The sequence below is a fragment of the Nothobranchius furzeri genome, chromosome 4, assembly GCF_043380555.1.
Source record: "Nothobranchius furzeri strain GRZ-AD chromosome 4, NfurGRZ-RIMD1, whole genome shotgun sequence".
Classification (NCBI taxonomy): domain Eukaryota; kingdom Metazoa; phylum Chordata; class Actinopteri; order Cyprinodontiformes; family Nothobranchiidae; genus Nothobranchius; species Nothobranchius furzeri.
Genome location: NC_091744.1, coordinates 11,940,222 through 11,965,967, shown reverse-complemented (window position 1 = coordinate 11,965,967; position 25,746 = coordinate 11,940,222). Strand labels below are relative to the sequence as shown.

General features: G+C 41.7%; 1 protein-coding gene across 1 annotated transcript in view; it reads right to left on the bottom strand.

The window, feature by feature from the left end:
• Positions 1 to 994: 994 nt before the first annotated feature.
• herc3 (HECT and RLD domain containing E3 ubiquitin protein ligase 3) overlaps positions 995 to 25,746 on the bottom strand; it is a 37,672-nt gene continuing 12,920 nt past the window's right edge. Inside the window, exons 9-25 of the mRNA XM_054743666.2 lie at positions 24,133 to 24,206; positions 23,176 to 23,300; positions 22,970 to 23,029; positions 19,690 to 19,801; positions 17,834 to 18,023; positions 15,943 to 16,106; positions 15,716 to 15,829; positions 14,167 to 14,190; positions 13,991 to 14,089; positions 13,676 to 13,846; positions 13,458 to 13,601; positions 11,839 to 12,005; positions 11,281 to 11,347; positions 9,955 to 10,037; positions 3,974 to 4,157; positions 1,565 to 1,667; positions 995 to 1,426 (exon numbers count right to left, since the gene is read on the bottom strand). Of these exons, the coding sequence (XP_054599641.1) occupies positions 1,218 to 1,426; positions 1,565 to 1,667; positions 3,974 to 4,157; positions 9,955 to 10,037; positions 11,281 to 11,347; positions 11,839 to 12,005; positions 13,458 to 13,601; positions 13,676 to 13,846; positions 13,991 to 14,089; positions 14,167 to 14,190; positions 15,716 to 15,829; positions 15,943 to 16,106; positions 17,834 to 18,023; positions 19,690 to 19,801; positions 22,970 to 23,029; positions 23,176 to 23,300; positions 24,133 to 24,206 (2,090 nt within the window). The 3' untranslated portion in view covers positions 995 to 1,217. The remainder of the gene's footprint in view (positions 1,427 to 1,564; positions 1,668 to 3,973; positions 4,158 to 9,954; positions 10,038 to 11,280; positions 11,348 to 11,838; positions 12,006 to 13,457; positions 13,602 to 13,675; positions 13,847 to 13,990; positions 14,090 to 14,166; positions 14,191 to 15,715; positions 15,830 to 15,942; positions 16,107 to 17,833; positions 18,024 to 19,689; positions 19,802 to 22,969; positions 23,030 to 23,175; positions 23,301 to 24,132; positions 24,207 to 25,746) is intronic.

Here is a 25,746-nt window from a genome sequence, read left to right as displayed (position 1 = left end):
TGGAATCACTGGAATTGAAAGAAAAAACAATCTAGCTTTAGCTTTCACCCAACAACATGCATACGGGTCCCGGCAAGCAACTCTGAACGTTAACTTCAGGTCTTTACAGTAGGTTTAGTTGTAGAAGGCAACGCTGTTGAATGCAGGTTAAAGAGCTAAACGGCAGGAATCACACACTCCGTACATGTTGCCCTGAAGCCTTCCTCGGCCTGCCAAAAACAATCGTCCCTTCTTTTTTTATACACAACAAAAATATAAACGCAACACCTTTGTTTCTGCTCTGATTTTTCATGAGATGGACTTAAAGATCTAAAATTCATTCCAGATACACAATATTACCATTTCTCTCAAACATTGTTCACAAATCAGTCTAAATGTGTGATAGTGAGCACCTGTGCTTTGCTGAGATAATCCATTCCACCTCACAGGTGTGCCACATCAAGATGCTGATCTGACATCATGATTAGTGCACAGGTGCACCTTATACTGCCCACAATAAAAGGCCACCCTGGAATGTGCAGTTTTTTGCCTTATTGGGGGTCTGGGGACTCAGAACCGGTCTGGGATGGATTATCTCAGCAAAGCACAGGTGCTCACTATCACACATTTAGACTGATTTGTGAACAATGTTTGAGAGAAATGGTAATATTGTGTATCTGGAATGAATTTTAGATCTTTAAGTCCATCTCATGAAAAATCAGAGCAGAAACAAAGGTGTTGCGTTTATATTTTTGTTGAGTGTATAATCAGGGAGGAAGGACATGCTTAAGTCCAGATTTAAAAGGATCAGCGAGACTAAACTCCCCTCCAAACATAAGGAGCAGAGATTAAAGTCCTATTTACACAAATCTATACATGTTTGTCAAAATATAAAACCCTCTGTTTAATAAATTAAAAATAACCAAAAGCAATATATTGTGTCAGGGCAACAACAAAATAAATTTAAAGGTGAAAAATAGAATTTAAGGAATATAAAATACACAATTTTACGAAACAATTTTTTTTAAAGAAGTCAAAAGAAAACAACAACAAAATCGATGCAAACACCCAGAAGTCAAAGTTTCTCAATCTTCTCAAATGTTTTCTGATGTCAGGTCATCTTCACCAGTGACCTCCGTGTGTCCAGAGCAGTGTTACCTTCAGACAGACACACACACTGGGATGTTGGGCGGGGTGTATTGCAGTTAAAGTGCATTGAAGCTCCTCTCAGATGCCCCTCAGACCAGGCTGAAGCCCTCGTATTGCTCCACGGCCTGAGTCAGACGGCGACGCAGGATCTCTTTGGTCTGGTAGCGGGGCATGTCCAGGAGGTTGTAGCAGGTGTGGGCCACCGGCAGGTAATGCTCCTCGGCCGTGGTGGACTGGATGACGATACGCAAGCTCTCCATTCCATGGATGGGGATACGGTCACTGCCGGTGAGGAACACTGCAGCCCAAAGACAACATGCTGGATTAAAAACCAACAGCCACAGAAAAGAAAGTCTCTAAAACTAAATGTGACTTCTGTGCATCTTTGGTTCTAAACGTTCATGCAGATGGGGCGATGAGTCCATTAAAAGCTTACGTAAGAACTGCTTCTTCTTTTCCAAGGAAAATTCGTGGAAAACCTCCCAGAACAATCTGACTGTTGGGTGAGTCGCTGAGAACTCTCCTTTGTAAACAGCGTTCTGCAGAAGGAACAAAAAACACAATATAACATGGTGAACAAATTTTTATGCAACATCTAGCAAGAATCAAAACATGAGGTGGTTTGTTTTTCCCCCTCTTGACTCATGAGCAACACATTTTCCCTCAGTCAGAAGTTTGGAGGTTGATACCACGAACAGTGACATCAGCGGCTGCTAATGATGCACACACTCCGCCTGCACACGAGGACATCACACAGCAGGACGCTACAGGAACGTTTTAATTATTCAACAGGTCAAATATGAATAAGTTAAAGCAAAAAAAAAAAAAATACAAATTTTAAAACCTTTTAACTTAAATAATAGTTGGTTTTAGAATATGTTTGATTTTGTATTTACTCCAAAGGAGGCAAACACTAATAATAATTAGTAATTATTTTGGGCATTTAAGTTTGTTACATTTAAAATGTACTGCATTAAAGCTACAATCCAAAGTTATTATCTAGAGATACGCTTTTAAAAATAAAAACCTAAACGGTAAACGGCTTGCATTTGTACAGTGCCTTCTAGGTTTTTACAACCCCCCAAGGCACTTTACAACACATCCAGTCATTTACCCAGTCAGCCCCCGATGGTGATGAGCTACATTGTAACCACATCTGCCCTGGGGCACACTGACCGAAGTGAGGCTGCCAAACACTCATGCCACTGGTTCTTCCAACCTCCACCAACGGGCAAGATGGGTTAAGTGTCTTGCCCAAGCCCAAGGACACAAGTATGACAGACTGAGCAGGACTTGATCCCGCAACCCTCCGGTTACGAGACGTTATGAGAAGTTAAACAAGTGGACAGAAAATCTTTTTATTTAATAACTTCCGTCGACCCACCCGACATTTGACAAAGAATTTCACCCTGCTACCTGGCGTGTACTTAAAGGTACACTTGTTGTAGTTTTAGCTTAGTTTTAGCACCCCCTAGAGTCCGTTATTAATTCACTGATGTAAAACCAAAAGAGAAACTCTTCTCGCTGTGTGTTTGTCTTTTTAACACCTTAATCTAACATCTGGAATGTCTCCTCAGCCTTCATTAGTGTCTACAGGAGTTATTCAATACTAAAGCTGGGCGGACACTGTGCGACTTTTTCCACTCGTAGCGTTCAGCTTCAGCTCAAACTGTACGACTTCCTCACAGGGCAGATCTCATGAGTCATGCGCTCACACTGTACGACCCAGTTCTTGGATGGGACCTGACTGCTCACACTGTATGTCTGGTAGCAACACGTCGGACCTAAAAATATGCTAAAATTAGCAGTTTTTACACAACACGTCAACTTTTTTGTCTTGCCTGTTGTCCTTCGGGAGTGCTGCAGGAGGACACACAGGGATTTATGGGGGTTGGATGTGTTTTGTGATCAGTTTAATTTGACATGAACACGACAAACACGCTTTCCTGACAATCTTTGTGAGTAAAAAAACGTGTAGAAATAAAAACGAACACCTTGTGTTATTAGGGAAATAGCGGGGAGCGGTGTTGATGCAGGATTGCGCATGCGCCGTGAGCGGTTCTGGTACTTTTTGCGTCGCAGCTGCTCGCAGCGCCGCTTCAACCCTCATGAGGAACGGGCAAAATATCAAACACTCCAGAAGTCCGTGCGAGCTCACGATTGCTGATCACAGTAGCTGGTCACGTGGTGTTAATCACCTCTCGTAACCTCCGTACACTACACGACGCTCAGCGCAAAACTCACCCCGATCTTCTGGATTCTCGCACGAGTGGAAAATTCGCTCAAAAAAGTTGCACAGTGTACGGCCGGCTTAAATCAATCATATCAGCTGTGCTCATGATCTAAAACATGCAAGAAATGTGCTTGAAACAGACTCCAGTGCTACCATTTCAGCTCCATATTACTAAGACCAACAGGGGTTGGCCCGGATACTCTGAAGTTGCAAGTGTGGTATTCTGGCTGCACATGGCAGGGAGGTCTGAATGGTAATTCATTAATCCTGTAAAGGGTCATTTTAGCACACACTGGCTCAAGAAAATTATTTAAAAACTGAAAAAGTTGCATAGTGGGCCTTTAAGCTCTTAATTAATAAGAGGGTCTTAAATTCACCAAACTAATCAAAACAGTTCCAAATACAAAATCCATTACAGATTAATACACCAAGCTTTAGTAAATTCTTTGAGATTTGAAGAAACACAAGAATGGATAAAAAATAAAGATTTCCAAGAGAACAAAAAACAAAAAAAACAAACAAAAAAAAAACCCATCCACAACAACCTTTAACACTATTATAAACACATCACAGCTGACAAACGCGCTGCTGAGCTTCAAACATCCAACTGACCTTCTCCATCTCCTCCCAGTTATAATTGTTGTTGCCAACCACCATGGCCATCAGCTCAGAGGGCTGGAACAGCGCCAGAATCTCCCCCCCGCACACCTTCAGGAAACCGGAGGAGAAGGCAGAGTACTGCTCGGACACAGAGTCCGTGAACACGTAGCGCAGGTAGGCCTCCACAAACTCCTTCCTGAAACGCACGAACACAGACAACAAGTAACTCATCAGGTGGTCAATTAGCTCCACGCAGCAGCTGCATCCTCAGACACCACGCAGACTGTAAACACTCACTTCCTCTCCCATTGTGTCTGCGTGTGCGTCTCCACATTGTTTCAATGTTTAGTTCATCTAATGCCTCTCCATTTAGTCTGAGCTCAATCTGCTTATATGTCAGGGAGGTCTCTCTGCACCATTAGCCCCATCAAAGCCGTGGTTTACCTGCACCACTGGTTATGTCCAATCATCAAACCAATACTTGTGTTTTCAAAGGTTTGGACTTGAAAAGTCGCCAAGTTTAATTGATACGGTGGAGTTAAAAGTAAACCTTTTTGTAAACATAATCATTAGCTCTATTAAGGTGTTTAACTGCTGCTTTGACGAAAATGCTCCCATCTGATCATCTGAAACAAATTTCTGAGCAATTAGGACATTTTAAGGTACTGAATAACATTTTCAAACAACAAAAAGAAGAAATTAAAGGGACTTTACGGAGTTTTGAATTTTTATGCTCGCGATTGCCCCGTCAGGCCAAAAGCGTAAAGGCAACTTCAATAGTAGGCTCGTGCACGAGGCGCGCATGCTGTACGTGCACACTCCTTAACGAAAATAACAGCTGAGACAGTCCCGTGTGTGTGTGGCCCGGAGGACAGACAGGAGAACGCGCAGCTAATTAATTAAATAATTTGGTTCTGTACCTTTCTCTTCAGCACAGCCGACAAAGGTTTATGATGGGTCAGTCCTCCTGCATGCTCAGATCATGCCCTTCCCTTGCTTTTAAAATTGTTCCAAAATGAAAGTTGAACCCACATCTTTATCTGTGAATTCAATGCCGTTCGGCGAGTCTCAAATGAGAATTTGGGCATCTTACTGTAAAAAAATATATCATTAATGTAAAAAATCAACTCTAAATAAACTATGTTCACATCCAGAAATGAACCCGGTTCTTCCGCACGACAGTCCGCCGTTTTACTAGGTGAGCTAAAGCACCAATGACGTCTTTTGCATCTGTAATGTTTATATCCTTGATGACAGCTGAAACAACGTTCAAAGAACGGTTCGGAGCGAAAATGGCTATTTTGTTGCTAATTTGCAGAAAATATCTAGAAGAAAGTAGCTAAGGGTCCTCAGAAATGCAGCTAGGTTCATCACTAGGCGTTAGGAACAGCGACAAAGTCGCTGAGTTGGCACTACCTCACTCTCTGCTGCTAAAGCTACTGATAGCAAATGCTACGAGCTATGCCTGAGCGTGAACACGCATGAAGCAGCCTGCTCGACCCGATCATCTCTCTTTTTCTGAGATTTTACAGAAAAACAGGCAATCTCAGTAAAAAATACCAGGGCTCATTCTACAGGACGAGGCCATTGCAGGAGAATGTATGAAGAAGAAATGTATTATTTCTATACATGTTTTGGCTGTCAAACTTCCATAATGCCCCTTTAAGTATTATAGATGTTAACAAGAGGGGAAAACAAACACGTACTGCAGCAATCATAGTTCTGGACACACCTAACGTTTCAAAATCAGTGTTTAGGTGTGTCCAGTCTTTTGTCTGTCGTTCCATAAACATCCTGTAGTCTAAAACAAAAGGTCTAAATTCCTCCGGAGGGCGAGACACTGCTGTCTGAGCCTTTAATAATTCATTTCACTCAAACCTTTTGGGAAACACATCATGTTGGGTTTCCTCTTCATATGTATTTTTAAAATCCAAGGATTTTTTCTTTTATTTTTTTTTAACTAATATCAAAACAGAAAACATGAATGGCTTATTTATAATTACAAGGCTTAATCTGCCTTTATTTGTCCAAAATAAGAATTTTTATTTTTTACCAAAGTCCTTAAGTATTTCTTAAGTTCACTGTGACTTCTTATTGACTGGTCTTCCTTAAACTGAGATGAACATCAGAGTCAAATTGAAGAAGTTCCCTCTAGAGGTCACTTCTATAAAATACAAGATGTAAGGTTACCTGGTAAAGCTGGAAGAAAAGAAGCAACAAAGAAGTGAAGAGAGCTGCAGAGACAAGTCAGCACATAAAACTGAAATTGTTTTACAAATGATGTCAAAACAAACAAGTGCTTGGACTTTTAAAAAGTTAAAAAGACACAAAACACCCAGTCTGACCTTGATCCTCAATAAAGAATCAGAAGAACAGAGGGTAGATTTTTATCTCTATTATTTCCACGAGAGGGTTTTAGAGAAACAGCTGATGTGGTTTTTCACCATCTGGTCACCACAAGCTGCCAGACATGCAGACGTCGTCAGGCCTGCAGATCTCAGAGGACTCCTCCACAGAACACAAGAATGAGCCCAGAGCATGGAGCGGTTGTGAGGAGAAAACAAAGTGCCACCTGGGTTCAGCACAGATCATTGATTTTTACTTAAATTAGAGCAACACGGGTTGTCTGCTGCACAGGGACGTGGCCGTCTCAACAAATCATCAATAATAAATCCTACAATTATCTGATTTGTCTTTAATATGAACACTTAACTCTGAAAGTCCAAAGGGCCAACAAACCCTAGGAAACAGTTTTACGGTTTTACCAGCTGTGAGTCAAACATGCAGAATCTCAAGTTTACTGATGACCTTTTATGATTTTTGGTGGAGATGTTTTACATCAGCTTTTTTATCAATATCCTGGCAAGCCATCCTATGTATGCGAGTATATAGTCTGGCCCAGACTCATAGACAGAGTTCAGGTGGTGGAATCTATATTTGTCTTTCAAACTGCCTTTGCATGCTATTGGACAAGGAAGAACGAGACATACTCACAGCTACAGATGCCAGTCAACGGGGCAGTAAGTACCTCTATCTGCTCTCGACTCAAAGAAAAGCCCAAGTCTAAATAGTCCAAAGCTGAAGCCATTTCAAATGCAATAACGTCATCTTAGTCGTTCCTCTCCATTGCATCATCCCTCCTACCAAACTGATAGAGCGAGGTAATTGGCATAACACAAAACTGCTTAGGTCAGTGGTAGACCTGCTGAGGCTCCTATGAAGCGTAGCTAGACCAACATGCATACCAAAATATTTCTGCTGCTACTACGGACTGTCTAGATCTCTAGGTTAATGCACCAATATAGTTGGTGTGCAGTATGGGCTGCATGGTGGCGCAGTGGTTAGCACTGTTGCCTCGCAGCACGAAGGTTGCAGGTTCGAAACTCGGCTGCGGCCTTTCTGCGTGGAGTTGCATGTTCTCCCCATGCATGCGTAGGTTTCCTCCGGGTGCTCCGGTTTCCCCCACAGATCACAACATGCCTTATAGGTTATAAATTGTAAGTCGCTTTGGATAAAAGCGTCTGCTAAATGAATAAACATAAACATACACAAGTATAGTTAAACTATTAAATTCCAACAATATAATCAAATATATTCAGGGTCTCCGTCCTAATACAAAATAAGAACCTAAATCATTTTAGGAATCCAACATCCCTAATTTTAGGTGAATCCAAAAGAGAACTCTGATTTATGAAGAGGATATGTTGTAATTTATAAACAACATGATGAAAACTGTTTAAATTCATATAAAAAAACATATCGGCTGATGTTTGTAGCTTTAAAGTGACAATGTATTTTTCCTGGCGATGGAGAGGCAGTACATACCTAAATCATTACAAGAAAGCAGTATTTTTGTGTTTGAGTAAGACCTTATCAACGGATGGCCATTAGGGTCAAAAATCCCTGGGAGTGCAACCTCCAGCGAAACGACAAGACTCTCTGCACTATGCGTTTGGGTCTGCCAGGTCTACGTGGCATCTTCCCCTGCCAACTGATCCAACTCACCACCAGGTGGTGATCAGTTGACAGCTCCGCTCCTCTCTTCACTCGGGTGTCCAAAACATACTGTACCGCCGCAGGTCAGATGATACAACTACAAAGTCTATCATCGACCTGCGACCTAGGCTGCCCTGGTACCAAGTGTACCCATGGGCATCCTTATGTTCGAACATGGTGTTCGTTATGGCCAAACTGCGGCTTGCACAGAAGTCCAATAACGAAACACCACTCGAGTTCAGATCAGGCGGGCCGTTCCTCCCAATCACACCGCTCCAGGTCATGCCGTCATTGCCCACGTGAGCATTGAAGTCCCCCAGCAGGACAATGGAGTCCCCTGATGGAGCACTATCTAGCACTCGTCCCAGGGACTCCAAAAAGGGTGGGTACTCTGAACTGATATTTGGCCCATAAGCACAAACAACAGTCAGGACCCGTTCCCCGACCCGAAGGCGCAGGGAAGCTACCCTCTCGTCCCCCGGGGTAAACCCCAACACGCAGGCAGAGAGTCTTGGGGCTAGCAAAAAGCCAACCCCAGCCCTCCGCCTCTCACCCGGAGCAACTCCAGCAAAGGAGAGTGTCCAACCCCTCTCAAGGACTTGGGTTCCAGAGCCAATGCTATGTGTCGAGGTGAGTCCGACTATATCTAGCCGGTGCTCCTTCCCCGCCAGCGAGGTGACGTTCCATGTCCCAAAAACCAGTTTTCTTGTCCGGGGATCGGACCGCCAAGGCTCCCGCTTTGGTCTGCCACCCGATCCACATTGCACCGGACCCTTCATGTTCCTCCTGCGGGTGGTGGGTCCACAGTTGGATGACCCCATGTATCCGGTTCGGGCTGGGCCCGGCCGGGCCCCATGGGCGAAAGCCCGGCCACCAAGCGCTCGCTCACGGGCCCCAACCCCAGGCCTGGCTCCAGGGTGGGACCCCTAGTAACCCTCCGGGCCGGGTACTCCGACTCTTTGAAATTACATCCATGAAAGATCCTGTGAACCGTTCTTTGTCTCACCCTTCACCTGAGACCAATTTGTCATGGGAGACCCTACCAGGGGCACAAAGTGCCCCAGACAACATAGCTCCTAGGATCATTAGGGCACTCAAACTCCTCCACCACGATAATGTAACGGTTCAAGGAGGAAGTTTAAAAGTAAGTCAGCTAATTTAAAATGTTTTTTTTTAGATCCAAAGAAGTTATCTATTGCTGGTTAGTTGCGTATTAGTTGCAGCTTCGGTGGCTAGCGGGTAGTAACACTTATATTTTTAATTTAATAAATATATACATAATTTAAAAAGTAAAAGTCTCGTCATATATTTACGGTAAATAGAAACTAATAGGTATAAAATATAACGTTATCTCCCGTGTCACATGACGTTACGTGACCGCCGTGGAAGCCGCGGTCACGTGATGCAAGTCTGTTCCATTTAACAGTTTCTTTGAGCAAGGAAGGACAGTGTCCTTGCAAGACATCGCCTCGCAAGGTCAGGTACCTTGACATTGAGAAACACCCTTAGACCCGCTCCTGTGTATTTTAAACCTGATTTTTATGGTTGTGTGTTACGAAGCCACCAATATTTTTCAAAAACTGGGCATCATTTAATTCATTTTCAACACCATTTTGGTGGATGTTTCCAGAGAATAACGGTAAAAACAACACAACAATTATATATTTTTTCAGTTTCCTGGGTTATTGTGACTCACAGTGGGGTCTTGAGCCCAACTGATCTAGAGAAGTTTACTTTTAAATATTTAATGGCAGAACTGCCCAAAAAACTGGTCTGAATTTAGAGAAAACACCAAGTTCTGTTCTATGTTTTACACACCATCAAATTTCCACCCATCCATTCCTGTGGGCATTCAACTTAATTTTATAATGAGAAATCAAAAACGGTACTGTATAAATACTGTAATAATCTAAAGTCAGTCTGGAAACCTGCTAACAGAGTGTCACTAGTAGCATTTCGTTGTCTTTGTGTGTATTTGAGCTGCTAAGGGGTCAAACCTGTTGTTTTTGTCCACGGCGATGCTTTCTCCTCCAGGAACCAGCTCCTTGACTTCTACCATCCCATAATTCTCCCTAGTGATCTAAAATATAAACACATCAGCCTTCTTTTATTCTCTCCAATTAAAAGTAAAATACGAGATTTTCCTTGTGAAGCTAAAATATTCAAAAGCTTCTTCTTTGGTATTAATGTCAACACAGCCATTTCATTATGACCGACTCATCCGTGGTATCCTATGTAACAGCGCATCAGTTTATGCAGAATTGCATAAAATAATAGATTTCAAATGAAATTTTTTACTAAAACACTTTCATATCATTTACTAAATAAACCTTTTGAGCTTCAAGGGTTTGTTGTGGCAAGCAGAACTATATCAGGTATTTTTACCAAAACCTGAGCTGCCAACATCATTGACTGTAAACATAAAGGACGGTCCTTTCGCATGGTCACCTGCACGGTTCTGAAGAGGTGAATTGATGCCCAGTGGGCAGTTCCCACCAGCACCACAGCCATCTTGGCTGCGTCACATGTGTCATCACTCCCAAAATATAAAAAAATGGAGCTGATAATGGGACTGTGAGTGTGGGAGTAGATGACTGACACCCGTTAAACTCTGAGCCAATGTAGCTACGAGCTAACTGAAGCTAACGGAGGTTGGTGGGGACTTTAAGCCGGAAACCTGCAGTTGAGTGACTCTGCTAACCTCTGCCTTCTAGGCTGCAACACTTTTAAACGTGAGGCTGAGGCCTTCCCTGGAGTAAGCAGGAGGAAAGCTGCTAGCTCATCTGCTACCTGTCTATTAAAGGGGCACACCCTAATTATTCATAATATCAAGCTTTAGTTACATCTAAACAGATGAATTACAAAAATACGTTCACCCCCCTCAGAGTTGTCATGACTGTAAACTTGACCTAATAAACCTAAAATGTATTTTTGAATGAGGCTGCTAACATGCTTATTTCTGCTGTGAAGTTGGCCTTTTTAGATCCAGCCCCTAGAGGATGAGGGGGGAACTGCAATTTTGTTGCTGGCTTCAATTTGGCAGGATGTGGCTACCCCATGGCCAACATGACTTAATAAGAGTTTATTTTAGTTTTTTAAAGTAGCGACAGGTTTCATTGAATTATGTAGCCTTTTAATGCTGAAGTAAGGCTTTTGTGACACATTTGGAACGTTGTCTTAAGGAGGATTTAAAAAAAGTTCATAGGATGTACAAAAACGTCCAACATTAAGACATTTCTGGACAGTTAGCTATTAGATTACAAAACACTTAATGATCCAACCCTAAATCAGCTATTAAAACGTGTGAAAAGTTCATTACACACAGAAAAGTTAAGAAGAAATATTTCTTCCACATCTTCCCCTTCATAGTCCAAAAGCTCCTGAAGACTCCTGCAAAAAACAAACAAAAAAAAAACACAGGATCAAATAATCGGAAAGAAAATCTGGGCAAAAATCTGATTACAAAATGTTAGATTAGAGGGGAACTGGTGAAATGACTCAAGAGGGATTGCTGAGAGTTCATTATCCTACAAGAAACAAGGTGGATATTTACAACTCAAGCATGGAAAATGACAAATGGAAAGAAAAAAGGAAAGGATAAGCTAATTAGTATAAGAGGATGAATTCATGTTTCCATGGAGACAAGGTCAAAGTACGAGTTAAAATCGCAAGAAACTGGAGCAATCATGTCTTTAATGAGTGGAATAATGAAACCAGTGATAATAAAAGTTTGTAGAATTTGCTAACAGAAAGACAGGAATATTTTTAAAAGTGGTTGTACGTGGTCTGCTTTGTGAAGTAAATAAACAGAACTTAGGCCATGAGGCATGAATGTCTAGACACACGGATTTTAGCAAGTAAAGCTGTAGAAAAGCCTCCACCTGGCCTCTGTCGGCGAGAGCTCCTTAAAGTCTTCCAGTTTGGGCAAAACATCTAGAAGTTTCTTGTAGAGAGCGAGAGGGAAGTGCAGGTCCACCACAGTGGAGTTATAGATGGCCAGACCACAGATGACCCCAATCAGGTGGAACCAGTTCTGCTCTACAAAACACTAGAAATGGAAATAAAAATGTTTTATTGTCTTTAGGACTATTTTCTCAAACTCACATGTGAAATATGTTTTAATGAAACAGCAGCAGATCCTATTTATTTGAATTGCACTTCTTTGGTTAAAGACCAAGTTCACTGAGAAACTGTTTTTCAGTCACTCAGTTTCACATGCAGGCTGAACGTGAAATAGTCTTCTACCCCTATTTCCTGCATTAGCCACTGATAGAAAACAGACATGGAAACACTCTGGTTAGAAAATACAGACAATAAAACATCATAATGCCAAATTTGCATTCATGGACTTCATGGAGAAAGCGATTGTTGATTTTGCATCCAGGAGAGAGCAGAGCGTGTCTCGGCTAGTAGAAGCTAACCATTAGCATTAGCAACTCCACGACATAGCAGAAATCCTTCAGATTTGTGTTTTTTGTGGAGATAAAACACCAACATTGAAAAGCAAACTGAGGTTATGCTAGAGTTGTGCTGCTGTTAGCCAATCAGAGGCGAGATATCCAAATATCAGGAAATAAGACACCACATCCTGTAGTTTAATCACTTCTACTTCCTGAAACAGGAGCGTCAGAGTTTTTTCCCCACAGATATCGACTAATAAGTCACTCAATTATACTAGAGGCCCCTGCAGATGTATGGAAAAAAAAGTGAAATTGGTATTTAAAGACTCTTTCAGTATCATTTGTTGTAAATTTTCCATTTTAAATAAATGTTGCTTTTATTGTGTCTTTATCCTGCATCAACATGGTCTGTATGTATGTTTATGCTACCCAACCATACGATTTCATTTGTCCATGAACAGCATCTTAAACAAAACTGAGAGTGGCAGATCTGATGGATAACGGTTTCCTCAACAAACAACGGTATAAACATCTTGCATTAGGAGTTGTGTTGCAGGAAAAAAAAAGTGAATCAACTATAAAATAAATGTCAGAGGCAAAAAGAAAAAGACGTATATACATTTTGTGGGCTATATAGAATTTGTTTTCACAGCCTGCTCTGTATTTTTAAATATGGGGGTCACAGTTCTGGGACATTTTCCCTCATAGAGGTGCTTGTTTAGTAAACCTGCATGTTCCCACTGACAAACAGTATCCCTTTGAGTAACTACAGAAACAACAACTCTTCTGGGAAAATACAAATGCAGGTAAAATAGCTGCCTGCACACCTTTGGACCAAACAAAAGGAAGTTACAAAACACCAACCAAAAGCTTGTGGATTAAACACAATACCAACTCTAAACTTGGAAGGAAACAGATATCAAGCCTATTCAGCGTTTTTGAAAGGGACCAGGTTAAATTTGGTCCAGTCCCACTGAGAGGGCCTTCTTTTCTTTCTGCCATCATTAAGCAGTTCCCATTGTAATACATAATAAAGGCTTTAAACAGAGAGGATATGACCCCGAGTGTCTCTCTGTGGTGAGTTCTGTGGAAATACTCACAGTGTCTGAGAACCACAGCAGGTTGGAGTCTTTATAATGAGTGAACATCCCATAAACAGGATCCATCAGCTCTTTTAACAGCAGCAGGAAGAACTCTTTAGTCACTCCACCTGCATCTACAGCCTCCTCGCCATCAAATATCACCTGGAAGGAGTCCAAAGTACATCATCAGTGTTTAAAATTTAGAGAAACAAACAATCATGAGCGCTTCTCCAAACCTTGAGTGGCTTCTTGAGGTCCACATCAGTGTACATGGTGAGCTCACGTAGGGTGTCACTTACTAAATGGTTCCTACGCACATGGAGCACCAGGTAGGGGTTTCTAGCAAGGTGGGGTTCCAGTGTGAGCAGCATAAAGACATTGTGCAAGTTTGCACCACTCACTGCCATCTTGGTAGCATTTGCACATCAAAGAGGGAGGGAGGGAGGGAGGGAGAAACAGAGAGAGAGAAAGAGGCTTTTGTTTTAATACATCTATTAAAAGCTAACTGGCTAAAGTTACAGCTTTTACTTTCATTCAACAGATTATTATACCTGCATTTGCAGTTCAGCATCTGTTTGCAGCATTGTAGTCTTGGCTTGAGCGTTCAAGATGAACGGAAAGGCACAGAGGTTTACGGAGGGAAAGTCACTCTGCAGGGAAAGGTGACAGCATTACACTAATGACGTCTCCAAGACTAATCTAAAAGGATTAATATGGAAACAAATACCTGTGAAGGAGATGATCCAACTTTCTAGAAGTCAAAATAAGAGAAGCAGATTAAGGGAAAAATACTTTGCAACATTGGCACAAATTGTAAAAATCGCAGCCTGTCTGCAGGGTTAGATACCGTAAATCCTCTAATACAGGCCCGGGACTGTATTTGACTCAAGCTCATCAAGCTCCAGGCCTTTATTGGAAGGAGGGCTCGTATTAGAGGCAGGCCTCTATTTCTATTTGAGCAAAATGAACTAATGGTTCGTTGGAGTTTTTGACAATTAATATTGAGCCCACATTTTCAAAGTTAAACACATTTCTTTTAACAACGGTAGTTTCTGCTTCAGCCCCCCCCCCCCCCCCCCCCCGCGCGTGCACTGGCCGCAAACTCACTGATGCGCCTGCAGCCTCTCAGAGTTCCTGCTGCTCTAAACATTAAAATAATTATTTCATTTTCGGTTCCTCACTTCTGATTACCTTCAATGGTGTCTGTTTGTTGCAACCACCAGGTACAAAAACTAACTTGTTTTTATTTGACTATTTTTCTGTCCTGTCTGTTTATTATCTTCCTGCATCTCCTCTCAATCCTAAAGAGAAACTGCTACCTGGGTTCATATATATTCACCTTATGAGTTACCTTTGAACTGCAGTTCTAAAAGATCTACCGACCGCAAAAACAGCGGAGTGCTCGCTGCTTGCCGGCCGCATCAGTGATCGGCGCGTCACCGGATGACAAGGTGATGTGCCCCGCTCCACAGCAAAACGCATCAGGCGCAAATAAAAGACAGAAAACATCAAAGGAAATGAACCGACATGAACGATTGCGTGTTAAATAATTTGGCAACACCTGATTGTTACTGTGGCCGTGCTCAGGAGGCAGATTACCGACCGCAAAAACAGCGGAGTGCTCGCTGCTTGGCGGCCGCATCAGTGATCGGTGCGTCGGAGGACAAGGTGATGTGCCCCAATTCACAGCAGCGAAACACATCAGGCGCAAATAAAAGACAGAAAACATTAAAGGAAATGAACCGACATGAACGATCGCGTGTCAGTACACGGTCTGGGACATCCCCCCCCCCCCCCGAGCGCAGGAGCTTGTCACCTGCCGACAGCAGGCTGCTGTCTTTTCCGAGGGCTGCATCTTGCCGGTCATTATCACGTGACAGCGACTAGTCGACGACAGGCATAAAAAGTCACTATAGTGACGTCGACTAGTTCATACAACCCCTATTGCTCCCCAGTGTTCTGCAGCGCACGTTCTCTTTGAACTTGATATCAAATTTTCGCCTCCTCTTCGTCTCCGCACGGTTAAAGTTACCCTCGCGGTCTATCACTCGCAAATCAAAAGAGAGACGATGACACAACCGCCCCCCGTACTTGCTTGTTACCACATTCCACCCGGCCACAATAAGAGACCGGCCATTATTCACCTCCGCCGACTCAGACACCGGCCAAAATTGGAGACCCGGCCTTTAACTGAATACCGGCCTGTATTAGAGGATTTACGGTACGTTAACTACAGGTGTCCAACATAACCAACAAAAATAAAACATTTCACTCACAATCTCGGCTTTACTCAGAAACCATTTGAGGTAGTCTTCCTGGATGTCCACCAGGCTGGTGACATCAGGGATATAAAAATGGCTGTACTCCACATGGTTGGCCTTCAGGTTCACCTGGGGAAGCAAAAAATAATAATAATAATAAACAAACAAATAAAAAAAACCTTTAAATGAGCTAATTTCAAAGTAAGCAGTAAACAAACATTTCCTCTTTGACCTGTCCTGACCTTATGGAGTTTCTCCAGCAGCTGCAGTGTGGCCAAAAAATAATTGTCGTAGAATACAGGTACCAAGAGCGTCTTGCCTCCTGTGAGCATAAACACAACAATGCTCTTGTACGTGTCCACCATTCTGGTGAACACATTGCCATCCACAAAACACCACCAGTTATCTGCAAAAACAGAAAGGAAGTAATTAGGGGTAATTAGAAAACATTGATACAATGAAATATCGCAATATTTCATGTTGTGATACTCAATCGATCTCTCTCTATATATAAGTACTGTAGAAAATGTCTTATTGAGAACCTACATGCAAATATTTACTGCATTTCTTTTGGGTGGTGCAAATCAAACTCCAAATGCTAGATGGCAGCGGTTGTTACCACATTCATTCTGACGGAAGAAGAGATCTCATGATAACACTACGGCCAAATCCCAATACTCGCACTTGCACCCTTCAAGTGCGTGTTCCCGGCCAGGGGTTCGAGTGCATTGGGTGTCCCGATTCTCACGTGCGGAAGTTGACCACACCCCCATTGCACCCTTAATCTGCACTTAACCCAAGTCCGCAGAGATGCGGACCTCGGGCAAGGGTATTACCCACAAGTCATTGCTGCAGGAGAAAAGGTTCAAGTTCCTTTTCTGAAAATATGTATTTTCTAATGAAATTAGTTAATTTTAGGACGATTAGTTGATGCTCTGAATGTTTTAGACAAAGCAGCAATGAAGTTAAATTTAATTCAAATAATTGCTTTGTTGTTTGTTTGAAAGTTGTTAATAAAGTTTTTTGAAAAAAGTTTCACAGCGGCCAGCATCCCGGCATGCGTTGCGATCGATGACACAATGCTCCCTGTCTCAATTCAGCAATTATTTGCACACTTGTGTACTACACATTCGAACCCTACTGCGAAATTTCTCCAAGTGCAATTTGCTGAAGACCGTAGAGCGCAGTGCGAGTATTGAGATTGGGCCTACAAGTGTCTAGGAAGTGTCTGGCCGGTGTCTCAAAATGTGCAAATATCTGGCTTTTAGTATCACGATATATTGCATCGTCTACCCATATATATATATATATATATATATATATATATATATATATATATATATATATATATATATATATATTCTGAGGCTGTTCAACCCCGACACTGAAGATGACTTCAGTGGTTTCAGTGTGCAGGAGGACGATGACTAAACTAATCAATAACTTTTCTGTTTTGTTTGATACTGATCAGTTCAGTTACGTTCAGTTAAACTACGTTTTCAATTCAGTAGATATCTGCGGCTTTTAGCCCAGTGAGGCTCATATTGAGGTGCGCTCTATAGTCTGGAAATTACAGTATATACATGTATACACACATATATACATACGCGCGCACACACACACACACACACACACACACACACACACACACACACACACACACACACACACACACACACACACACACACACACACACACACACACACACACACACACACACACACACACACACACACACACACACACACACACACACACACACACACACACACACACATAAAATCACCAAATTCTTGCCAAAACACACCCTTAGGATTAAATTTGGCTCATCTTGCGTGAAGTAAATCTTTAGTAAATTTTAGTGCTGAATTTAACAAGACAATCACTCTACATCAACATGACACCACCACGTGATGGGGTCGTACCCGAGGGACAGATTGGTGCACGCACAAAACAACTTATCAAACTCCAATAAGTGGTCAGTCTGTGTGTTTAGTTTGCTTCTTAAGACCTCACCAAAACCGTTCAACAACCATCTACATTCTGACTGATCTATTTTTACATTGTCATTGATTCTTAAGATCTCTTTCATGGGGTATAGATGTTTAAAGATGTTCAAGGAGGTATGATACCCAATACTTTGCTGGGGTTGGTGTCTAGTCGGAGAATTGCCATCGCCAGAGGAATGGTGAGACGGATGTAGTTCTTGGAGTCCTGCAGGGCGGGGTACTCGGACAGGATGAGGTAGATCCTCATGGCCTCAACGTCAGGAGGGGAGCGGGGCAGCTGGGGAATCAACAGACTCTCAAAGCTCGTGCTGGCCTGAAAACAGAGGTTAAAAGGTCATTATTTACAGTAAACTTGTAAACAAATTACACATAAAGGACGAATGTAAACTATGTGTTTGAAAGATGAAAGTAGAAACTAGTGAAGGCCACAGGAGAAAAATTGGAGTTAAAACATTTTGGGAGAGGCTTCTAGTGGTTTGGATTGTGGCTAAAGTTCAACCACTGATTAAAAATTCGTATTAGGTTTGGCTCCCAACCCCGACATTACAGAGCCACTAGTGGCTATGACTCAGTCCTGCTCGTTGCTTTTCTGGATCTGTGGAAGAACTTGATGTAGTGTCATAACAAACCCAGCTCCTTTTGGTTCTTACATGTTGCACTACACCAAAAGGTTTCTTCTTTCTCAGCATTTTATTACGGCCAACAACCTAAATAAGAGATTCTGGCTTCAGAAAACAAATCTTCAGTAACAGATCACAAAGATGTTACACTGACAAAACATTATGGTTTTCTTGAACAACCTCACTACAGATTGCTTTGACTGGATTTGAGTGTGTTCCAACTACAGGGGTATCACACTCCACAGCCTCCCGGGGGAACTTCACTCTAGCTTAGGGGTATTCAAGTCCGGTCCTGGAGGGCCAGGTCCAGCATGTTTTAACTGTTTCTCTGCTCCAACACACTTGAATTAACCTGTGTGTTGCAGAGGAGGCTCTGACTGTCAAACCTCATATCCAGGAGGTGCAGTGTGACTTTCATCTGGGTCGAGTAACAGTGAACCAGATCTTCACCCTTGTGGAGTTGCTGAGAGGGTCATGGGAGTTTGGAGCACTCCTTTTTGGAGTCAACAAATGAAGTGTTAACGATAGCATTTTCCCCCCCTCATTAGCTAGTTTGCACCGTATGAAATGATATATAGTCCTTTGCGATGGTTTAAAAACAGGCAGTATGGCTCGGGCTTTATTCAAACTTTTTTCCTGGTACGGGCTGGACTCTGCCATGGGCTGCCCCTGTTTCCCTGGTCCTATTTGTTATGTTCATGGTCACGGCCTAGTAGGCATGGAGAGGAAGGTGTCCGGCTTAGCAAGCGGAGGATCTCTTCCTCAATTTTTGTGGATGATGTGGTATTGTTGATGTCTTCAAGCAACGGCCTTCAGTGTGGACTGGGATGATTCACAGCTGAGCAAGTGAGTAAAGAGGGAGTTGCACTGGTCTGTTGTGGTAAAGATGGAGCTGAGTCAAAAGGTAAACATCTCAATTTACTGTTCTGTCTTGGTTCCAAACCTCACCAACAGAATGAGATCCTGGATACAAGCAGTCAAAATGAGCTTCCTCCATAAGGTGACATCGAGAGCCAAGAAGGCTCAGGCATATGATTGGGAAGCCTCCTGGTTTCCTCCCTCTGAAAGTTATCAAGAACATCCCACTGAAGGGAAGTCCCCAGGAGAACTCAGAAACTTCTTGAGGGATTGCATGTCCTGTCTGGACTGGGAACACCTTGAAATCCCCCAGAGGAAGCTGGGAAGCGTTGCTGGGGAGAGAGATGTCTAGGTTTACCTTCTGGATCCGCTACAATTAGAGGAATAAAATGGATTGTCCGACTCATTTTTTTCCCTCTCTCTAAAGTTGCCTTGTTGAAATTAAACGCTAGTGGGTGAGGAAAAAAGCTGTTCAGGTCAGATAAACATCAGAATGGATACCTGTTCCAGGAGTCCAGAAAAGGCCGGTTTGCTGAGACACTCAAACAGAACTCTGACAGAGTTCAAGTCAATGCCTGGAATTTTGGGGTTGGTTTTGAAGTGAGTATCGTCACTGGAAAACACAAACAAATCAAAGTATGTGCCATCGCAAACTAGACGTAAATAGAGTTCAGATTCAGGGGCACTGTGATAAAAATCAGTGCAAACGTTCAAGTCATTATAAATGAAACAAGAATCTACTCGACCTGGCCATGAGCCAGGTCAGCTGTGAGTCAGGCTCACTGAACGGAACAGAACGTTAATAATTCCTATAACATAAGCTGTGGTTGGACTTGGATGATGTGGGCAATAAACACAAACTGATTAATACAACTGGAACATGACTCAAACAACCCCCCCCCCCAAAACCCAACACAATAGACAATGATATTTATAGTTTCAACTTTAACTTTTTTAGAGCAAAATGTTTGATTTAGCTTCAACACATCAGATCTCACCCTGTGGAACTCATAACACCGGTGTTGATGCTACACACAACAGAGGAATGAGTCAGTGCATGGTGACTCTGCTTAAAGATCATCTAAAAGCTGTTCAGGGTCAAAAGTAAAGCAAACTGTGACAAATGATATGTTTGCTGTGTACATATGCGATTTAAACATCTGAAGAAAATCCCACCACTTCATCTTTCAAAATCAGTCTAGAGTTAGGCTGCAGCTGATGAGCCAGATAATGGATTGTTTTTCCATCATATGATGAAAATGAGTCAATAATGAAGGAAGAAAATCACTATGACAATGTACTAAAGAATACTTTGTAGTGAAGAGGTCCTTCATTTATATTATTAATAAATCTGAAGGGAGCAATTTTTCTATCCCTCATTTTCCTGCATCTCTGTTCAATTCTCCAGAAGCATCTTACTTTTTCACCTCACAAGTTACTTTTGAACTAAGCACATCAAAGAGATCTACTGGACACAAAAATAGCCGAGCGTGCGCTCAGCCGCGTCACTGGAGCATGGGCGGCGAGCTCCGCTGCAGTAGCGAAGCGCGTCAGACATCAATAAAAAATAGAAAGTATCAGTGAACATGAACAGACATGAACTGTGGTGTATACATAATTGTTTTGGTTGGGTCACTCTCTGCTTAAAAGAATCCCCGTTACACTGAGAGTCCATATAAATAATGTAATATAGGAAGAAAAAACTTTTTCGGGCTCCTCCTGGGTGTGTAAGTTGAGGGCTTCCAGCTCCCCCCAAATTCAAACCCTGCCCCTGGATGAAAACCCCAGACATTTTCATCAATACAGGAAACCCCCGTGGATGCCCCAGACAGATAGTGGAAAAATTGACGTTAGGGATGCACCGATACGATACTGGTATCGGTATCGGTGCCGATACAGATACTGATACCAGTATGGGTATCGGTAAAAGTTAACAGATTCCAGTAACTGATACCAATGCAGTTGCTTGAAAGTGTCTTCACTGTAACTTGTCATTTCTGTTCACCTAATATTTTAGTTTTGTGATCACTTATACTACCTTTTATCTACCTCACAGTCTTTTTCCTATTGAAAACAGAAGAAAATAAAACCTGTATTCCAATTCATTGCATTTTTTTGTGTGGTACAAGTATCTGTATCGGTAATCGGTATCGGCGAGTACTCAGATCCAAGTATCGGTATCGTATCGGTTTGGAAAAAAAGTGGTATCGTTGCATCCCTAATTGACGTGTTTGGGGAAAAGAGGACGTTTGGTCACCCTACTGTATTCTGAAGGAATGAGATTTTGCGATAAACGCGGATTCACCTTTAAAGCAAATTTTGTTTTATAAATTGCAATATCACCTGTTCTTTTTGTATCACAATATATCGTATGGTTTCCCGATATCTTGATAGATATTGTATCGCCAGATTCTTGTTGATACACACCCCACCCCCCGTTACTCTGGAACCAGTTGCCACCCTCAGTCAGGCTGTCCCCTTCTCTGCCAGTCTTTAAGAATCACCTAAAAACACACCTCCTCCGCTTGGCGTTTCCAGAACATGTTTGATTATGGCCCTCTATTATGTTGAATCCATTCCACAGTTTTCATTGGTACACTCAATCCATCCACTCAATCCAATTGTGTTTCACACATTTGTATTTTACCGGAATGTTTCATCTATTTTGTTATTTCCATTTTGTATTTTGTAATTTGAATTTCTTTTATTGTTGATTTATTCAGTATAATTACTTACAACTGAACCATGTTCAGCGCTTTGGGCTTCCTGACAGGGTTGCGGAAGGCGCTTTATAAATAAAGCTTTGATTGATTGATTGATTTGTAAAATTGATCAAAAATGTGATCTATAAATAAAGCTGCCTTGCCGAAATAAGAAAGAGACATAGCTACCCAGAGATCATTTATTTTTAATGAAAGACTGATTTGAAACCAAGTAATTTAATTACCATCATGAGAGCTCTTGATGGTCTTTTATAGGGTGAGATTGAATTTACTGGCTGCTTAAATCTAGACACTTTCTTTGTGGTTCAGATTTGGATAAGACCAACGTTTTGGCTCCATTAAAGAAACTCGATGACTTGGTGTTGGTTTCAGGAGACTTTCTACATCTGCAGAAACTTGCCTTTGATCCAGCTGACCTCTCAAACTCGCTCTCAGAACATGATAAGTATCTGCTGATGGGTCGGCCACAAAGAGCCATGGACTTCACATGGGTTCGGAAACATGGAGGGTAGCACTCATCTAAGCAACTGCTCAGATAACATCTCTCTCAGAGGCATGCATTTGTTTTGATGAATAAGGTTTAGCACATGGAGCAGTAAACTACAACATGAAGAACAAGGACACCTTGTAAGAACATTAACCTGGGCATTGAACTCGGTGACTTGTTGTCCTTTAAGCTGAAGGTCAAGTTTGTCTCATTTTAATGAATCTGTAATCCTGAATAATGAAACTTAACAAGTTAGGTTCCTACTGATGGATAAAAAACTGTTCTACCTCCTGGTTGCAGCAAAGATTGTTCTTAATCGCCAGTTTTATATCAGAAAAACATTTTTGTGCTCAAGGGCGTTTAAGTAACATAGCTCCAATTATTGTTTAGTTTCTTCTTCAGTCAACTAAACTTTTTACTCACCGTATATAAACCATATATACATATTAAAGGTTTACTGATTTCATGGGCTTATTTTCTGACTTTAAAATGTTTTTATTAGCTCATATAAAGATCTTGAAGATTACTGAGAAGACTACCCATGTGAAATACTTAGAAAAGGTTTGTGTACCTTTGGTCCAAGAAGCTGGCGTTCCAACAAGCTGCAGAGGAGAGTTGGATTACAATATCACTGCGGGCAACAACAAAAAAACCACAGACGTGTTAGCTGACTGGAGGACGCAGAAGGGCTCAGACAGTCGAATAAAGATTGTGTTTTGTGAAAAATAAAACAATTTTTTTTTTTACCAAAGTGTAAAACGAGAACTAGCGACTCACTTTGCAACACTGGAGTCTGTGTTGTACATCAGCTTTAACCTCCAGGAGTTTAACCTCTCATAGTTGATGGGAGACAAACTTTTACTGATGTTGATCACTCTGAAGTCCACCGGGTTGATAGAATTCTGTAGAAACAAACGCAGAGCGTGGTTTACGTGGATCCTTCTGATGTGTGTGTGAGGAGCGGATCAGGTTCAGATGAGTCTGTTTCATCAGAGGACATGAAACCACAATAAAACATCTGAAGGACGTGCTGCTGAAGCAGAGAGCTTTTACACTTTTAATAGGAAACATTTCTGACCAGATGCCTCGGAGGTTTGAGCTCAATTATAGTTAGTCCTCTATATTTCTTACGGCTTAACAAGTCAAAGCTTAGGCATCACCGCCACCCAGTGGTGAAACTGTGACGCTAAGCAGAAGACATATTTGTTGATTAAACTGTCAAGATTTCAGGTTGTGAGATTTCTGCAGCAGGCTACAAAAGCTACAGGTAAAAAGTGCAAATGAAAACAGGTTATAACACGTGCGTTTTTGATGCTCCTAAAATAAATAAATTATAAACAAACGGAAAGTTCTGGATTAAATGCATTTGAATTACATGAGCTATATCGGTGATTCAGCTTCAATGCTGTGACGACACAGAAGCAAAAATTGAAGTCGAGACATTCTCTGTTTTTTCCTGGACATCAAACCAACAACAGCCTTCGCTGTCGTGAGTCAAGATGGTTGCATCAATGAACTTTAAGTGACAGTGTGGCGTAGATCTATCAGGCTTTTCAAATCCTGAAGTTGAATCATCTATTTTCTATCAGAAGCTAATGCAGGAGATAGGTGTAGGAGACTATTTTCATGTTCAGCCTGAATGTTATACTCGGAGTGATTGATTATAATCAGAAATAAAGAAATAAAATAGGTTTTCAGGGAAGTACCATAGTAATAAAGCCTTAAATCACAAACCTGCTCATTGGAGTATAATAGGAAACTGTGGTCTCCTCCACAGATGATCTTTATCACCATGTACTGCTTTGTTTCTGAAAAAAAAAAGAGGCAAAAAACAGAAATGCAGTGAATTAAACTTTTGTACATAGTGATCATCTGCTTTGTATCAAAATGTTCACGAAGGAATAAAATAATAAATACATCAAAAGCAACAACTCGGAACTAATCAAACGTCTTTAGTGTTGTAGTTTTATGAATTCAAAGATTCACATCCTCCAGGCAACACCTAGCGCTGAACTATTTCACTTCAGTTCACTATTTTCTTCAACTCAAGCTTCAGCACAATGACAGAAAATGACATCAAACCAAAACATTAAAAGCCATTACTCCAATAACGCAAGGATAAAAAATAATAAAACTAATAAATGGACCTTTTTTTTTTTGTTTTTTACACCCTTTACCCTTGGGAAGTTTTTTCTCTGCATTTGACCCATCCTTACATTAGTAAAGAGCAGTGGGCTGCAACTTGTATCACACCCGGGGGGAACTTTGGGGCTCAGCATCTTGCCTGAGGACACTTTGGCTCTGGCCTGCTGGGACTGGGGATCGCTCCTATGACCTTCACATCCTAGGACGACTGCTCTCCCCGTTCAGCCATGGCCGAACCATTGATTTGCACCATATTCAACTTTCTAGAGTTCCACCTATATTTATTAACAAACATACAAAGTTTTCCCTACACTGTTTTACCGAAGCGAGCTGACTGGATGCTTATTCATCACAAAAACACATTTCACATGCTTATGTTGATTTACCGTGACTCTGCAAGAGTTTGTTACATCAGAAAAATGCTCTCAAGTCTTCATTACTCATAAAGGCAGTCAAGTCCTTATTAGTTTCTCACTGTTCCAGGAAGACGCTAAATTGTTCTCTTCGTCTCACGTTCATAAGTGAGGGACAGAAAATCCGCGACAGAGAGAGACGGTCACAGCCATTAATATTATCGCCGCAGTAGCGCCATGAAAAATAAATAAAAACACAAACTAACAAATGTCCCACAACACACACCCCCACCGGTTTTCGCTGCTTCTGCCGTAACACTTTGAGTCTGCGGAAAACCGTTCAGGTGTAAAGTTAGCTACAACAGGTCCTGGTCAGTCAGAAACGCTACCAAAAAACGCAGCTTTGACAATCACGTGATCGAGCTGCTTGAAATTGCAATTTTGATCAGAAAACGACAAATCGAACGACATTTGCCAACAGAGGACAAGATTCTTCGTCCAATACCCCTGATAGGTGACAGCAAAGCCCCCGCGAGCTATTATGGAAATGTGCAGACATCCTGGACTAGGGCTGTACGATATTAGGAAAACACACGATAACAGTGATCAATATCGCGAAGACGATATGACTTGCAATAAATAAACAAATCCTTAAGTTAAGAACAAAGAAAACATTTTAAAATGACTAAAGAACATAATAAAAATGAAAAAAGCAAAAAATGAGATCAAAAGATAATTAGTCAAAAACTTTGTGCTTCCATTTGATTAACAAAATGCATAATGTGGAGCAAACATTTGAGCTGACCATTCATTGCGTTTTTTCCTGTTCTTTGTGATATGCGTATTGCAC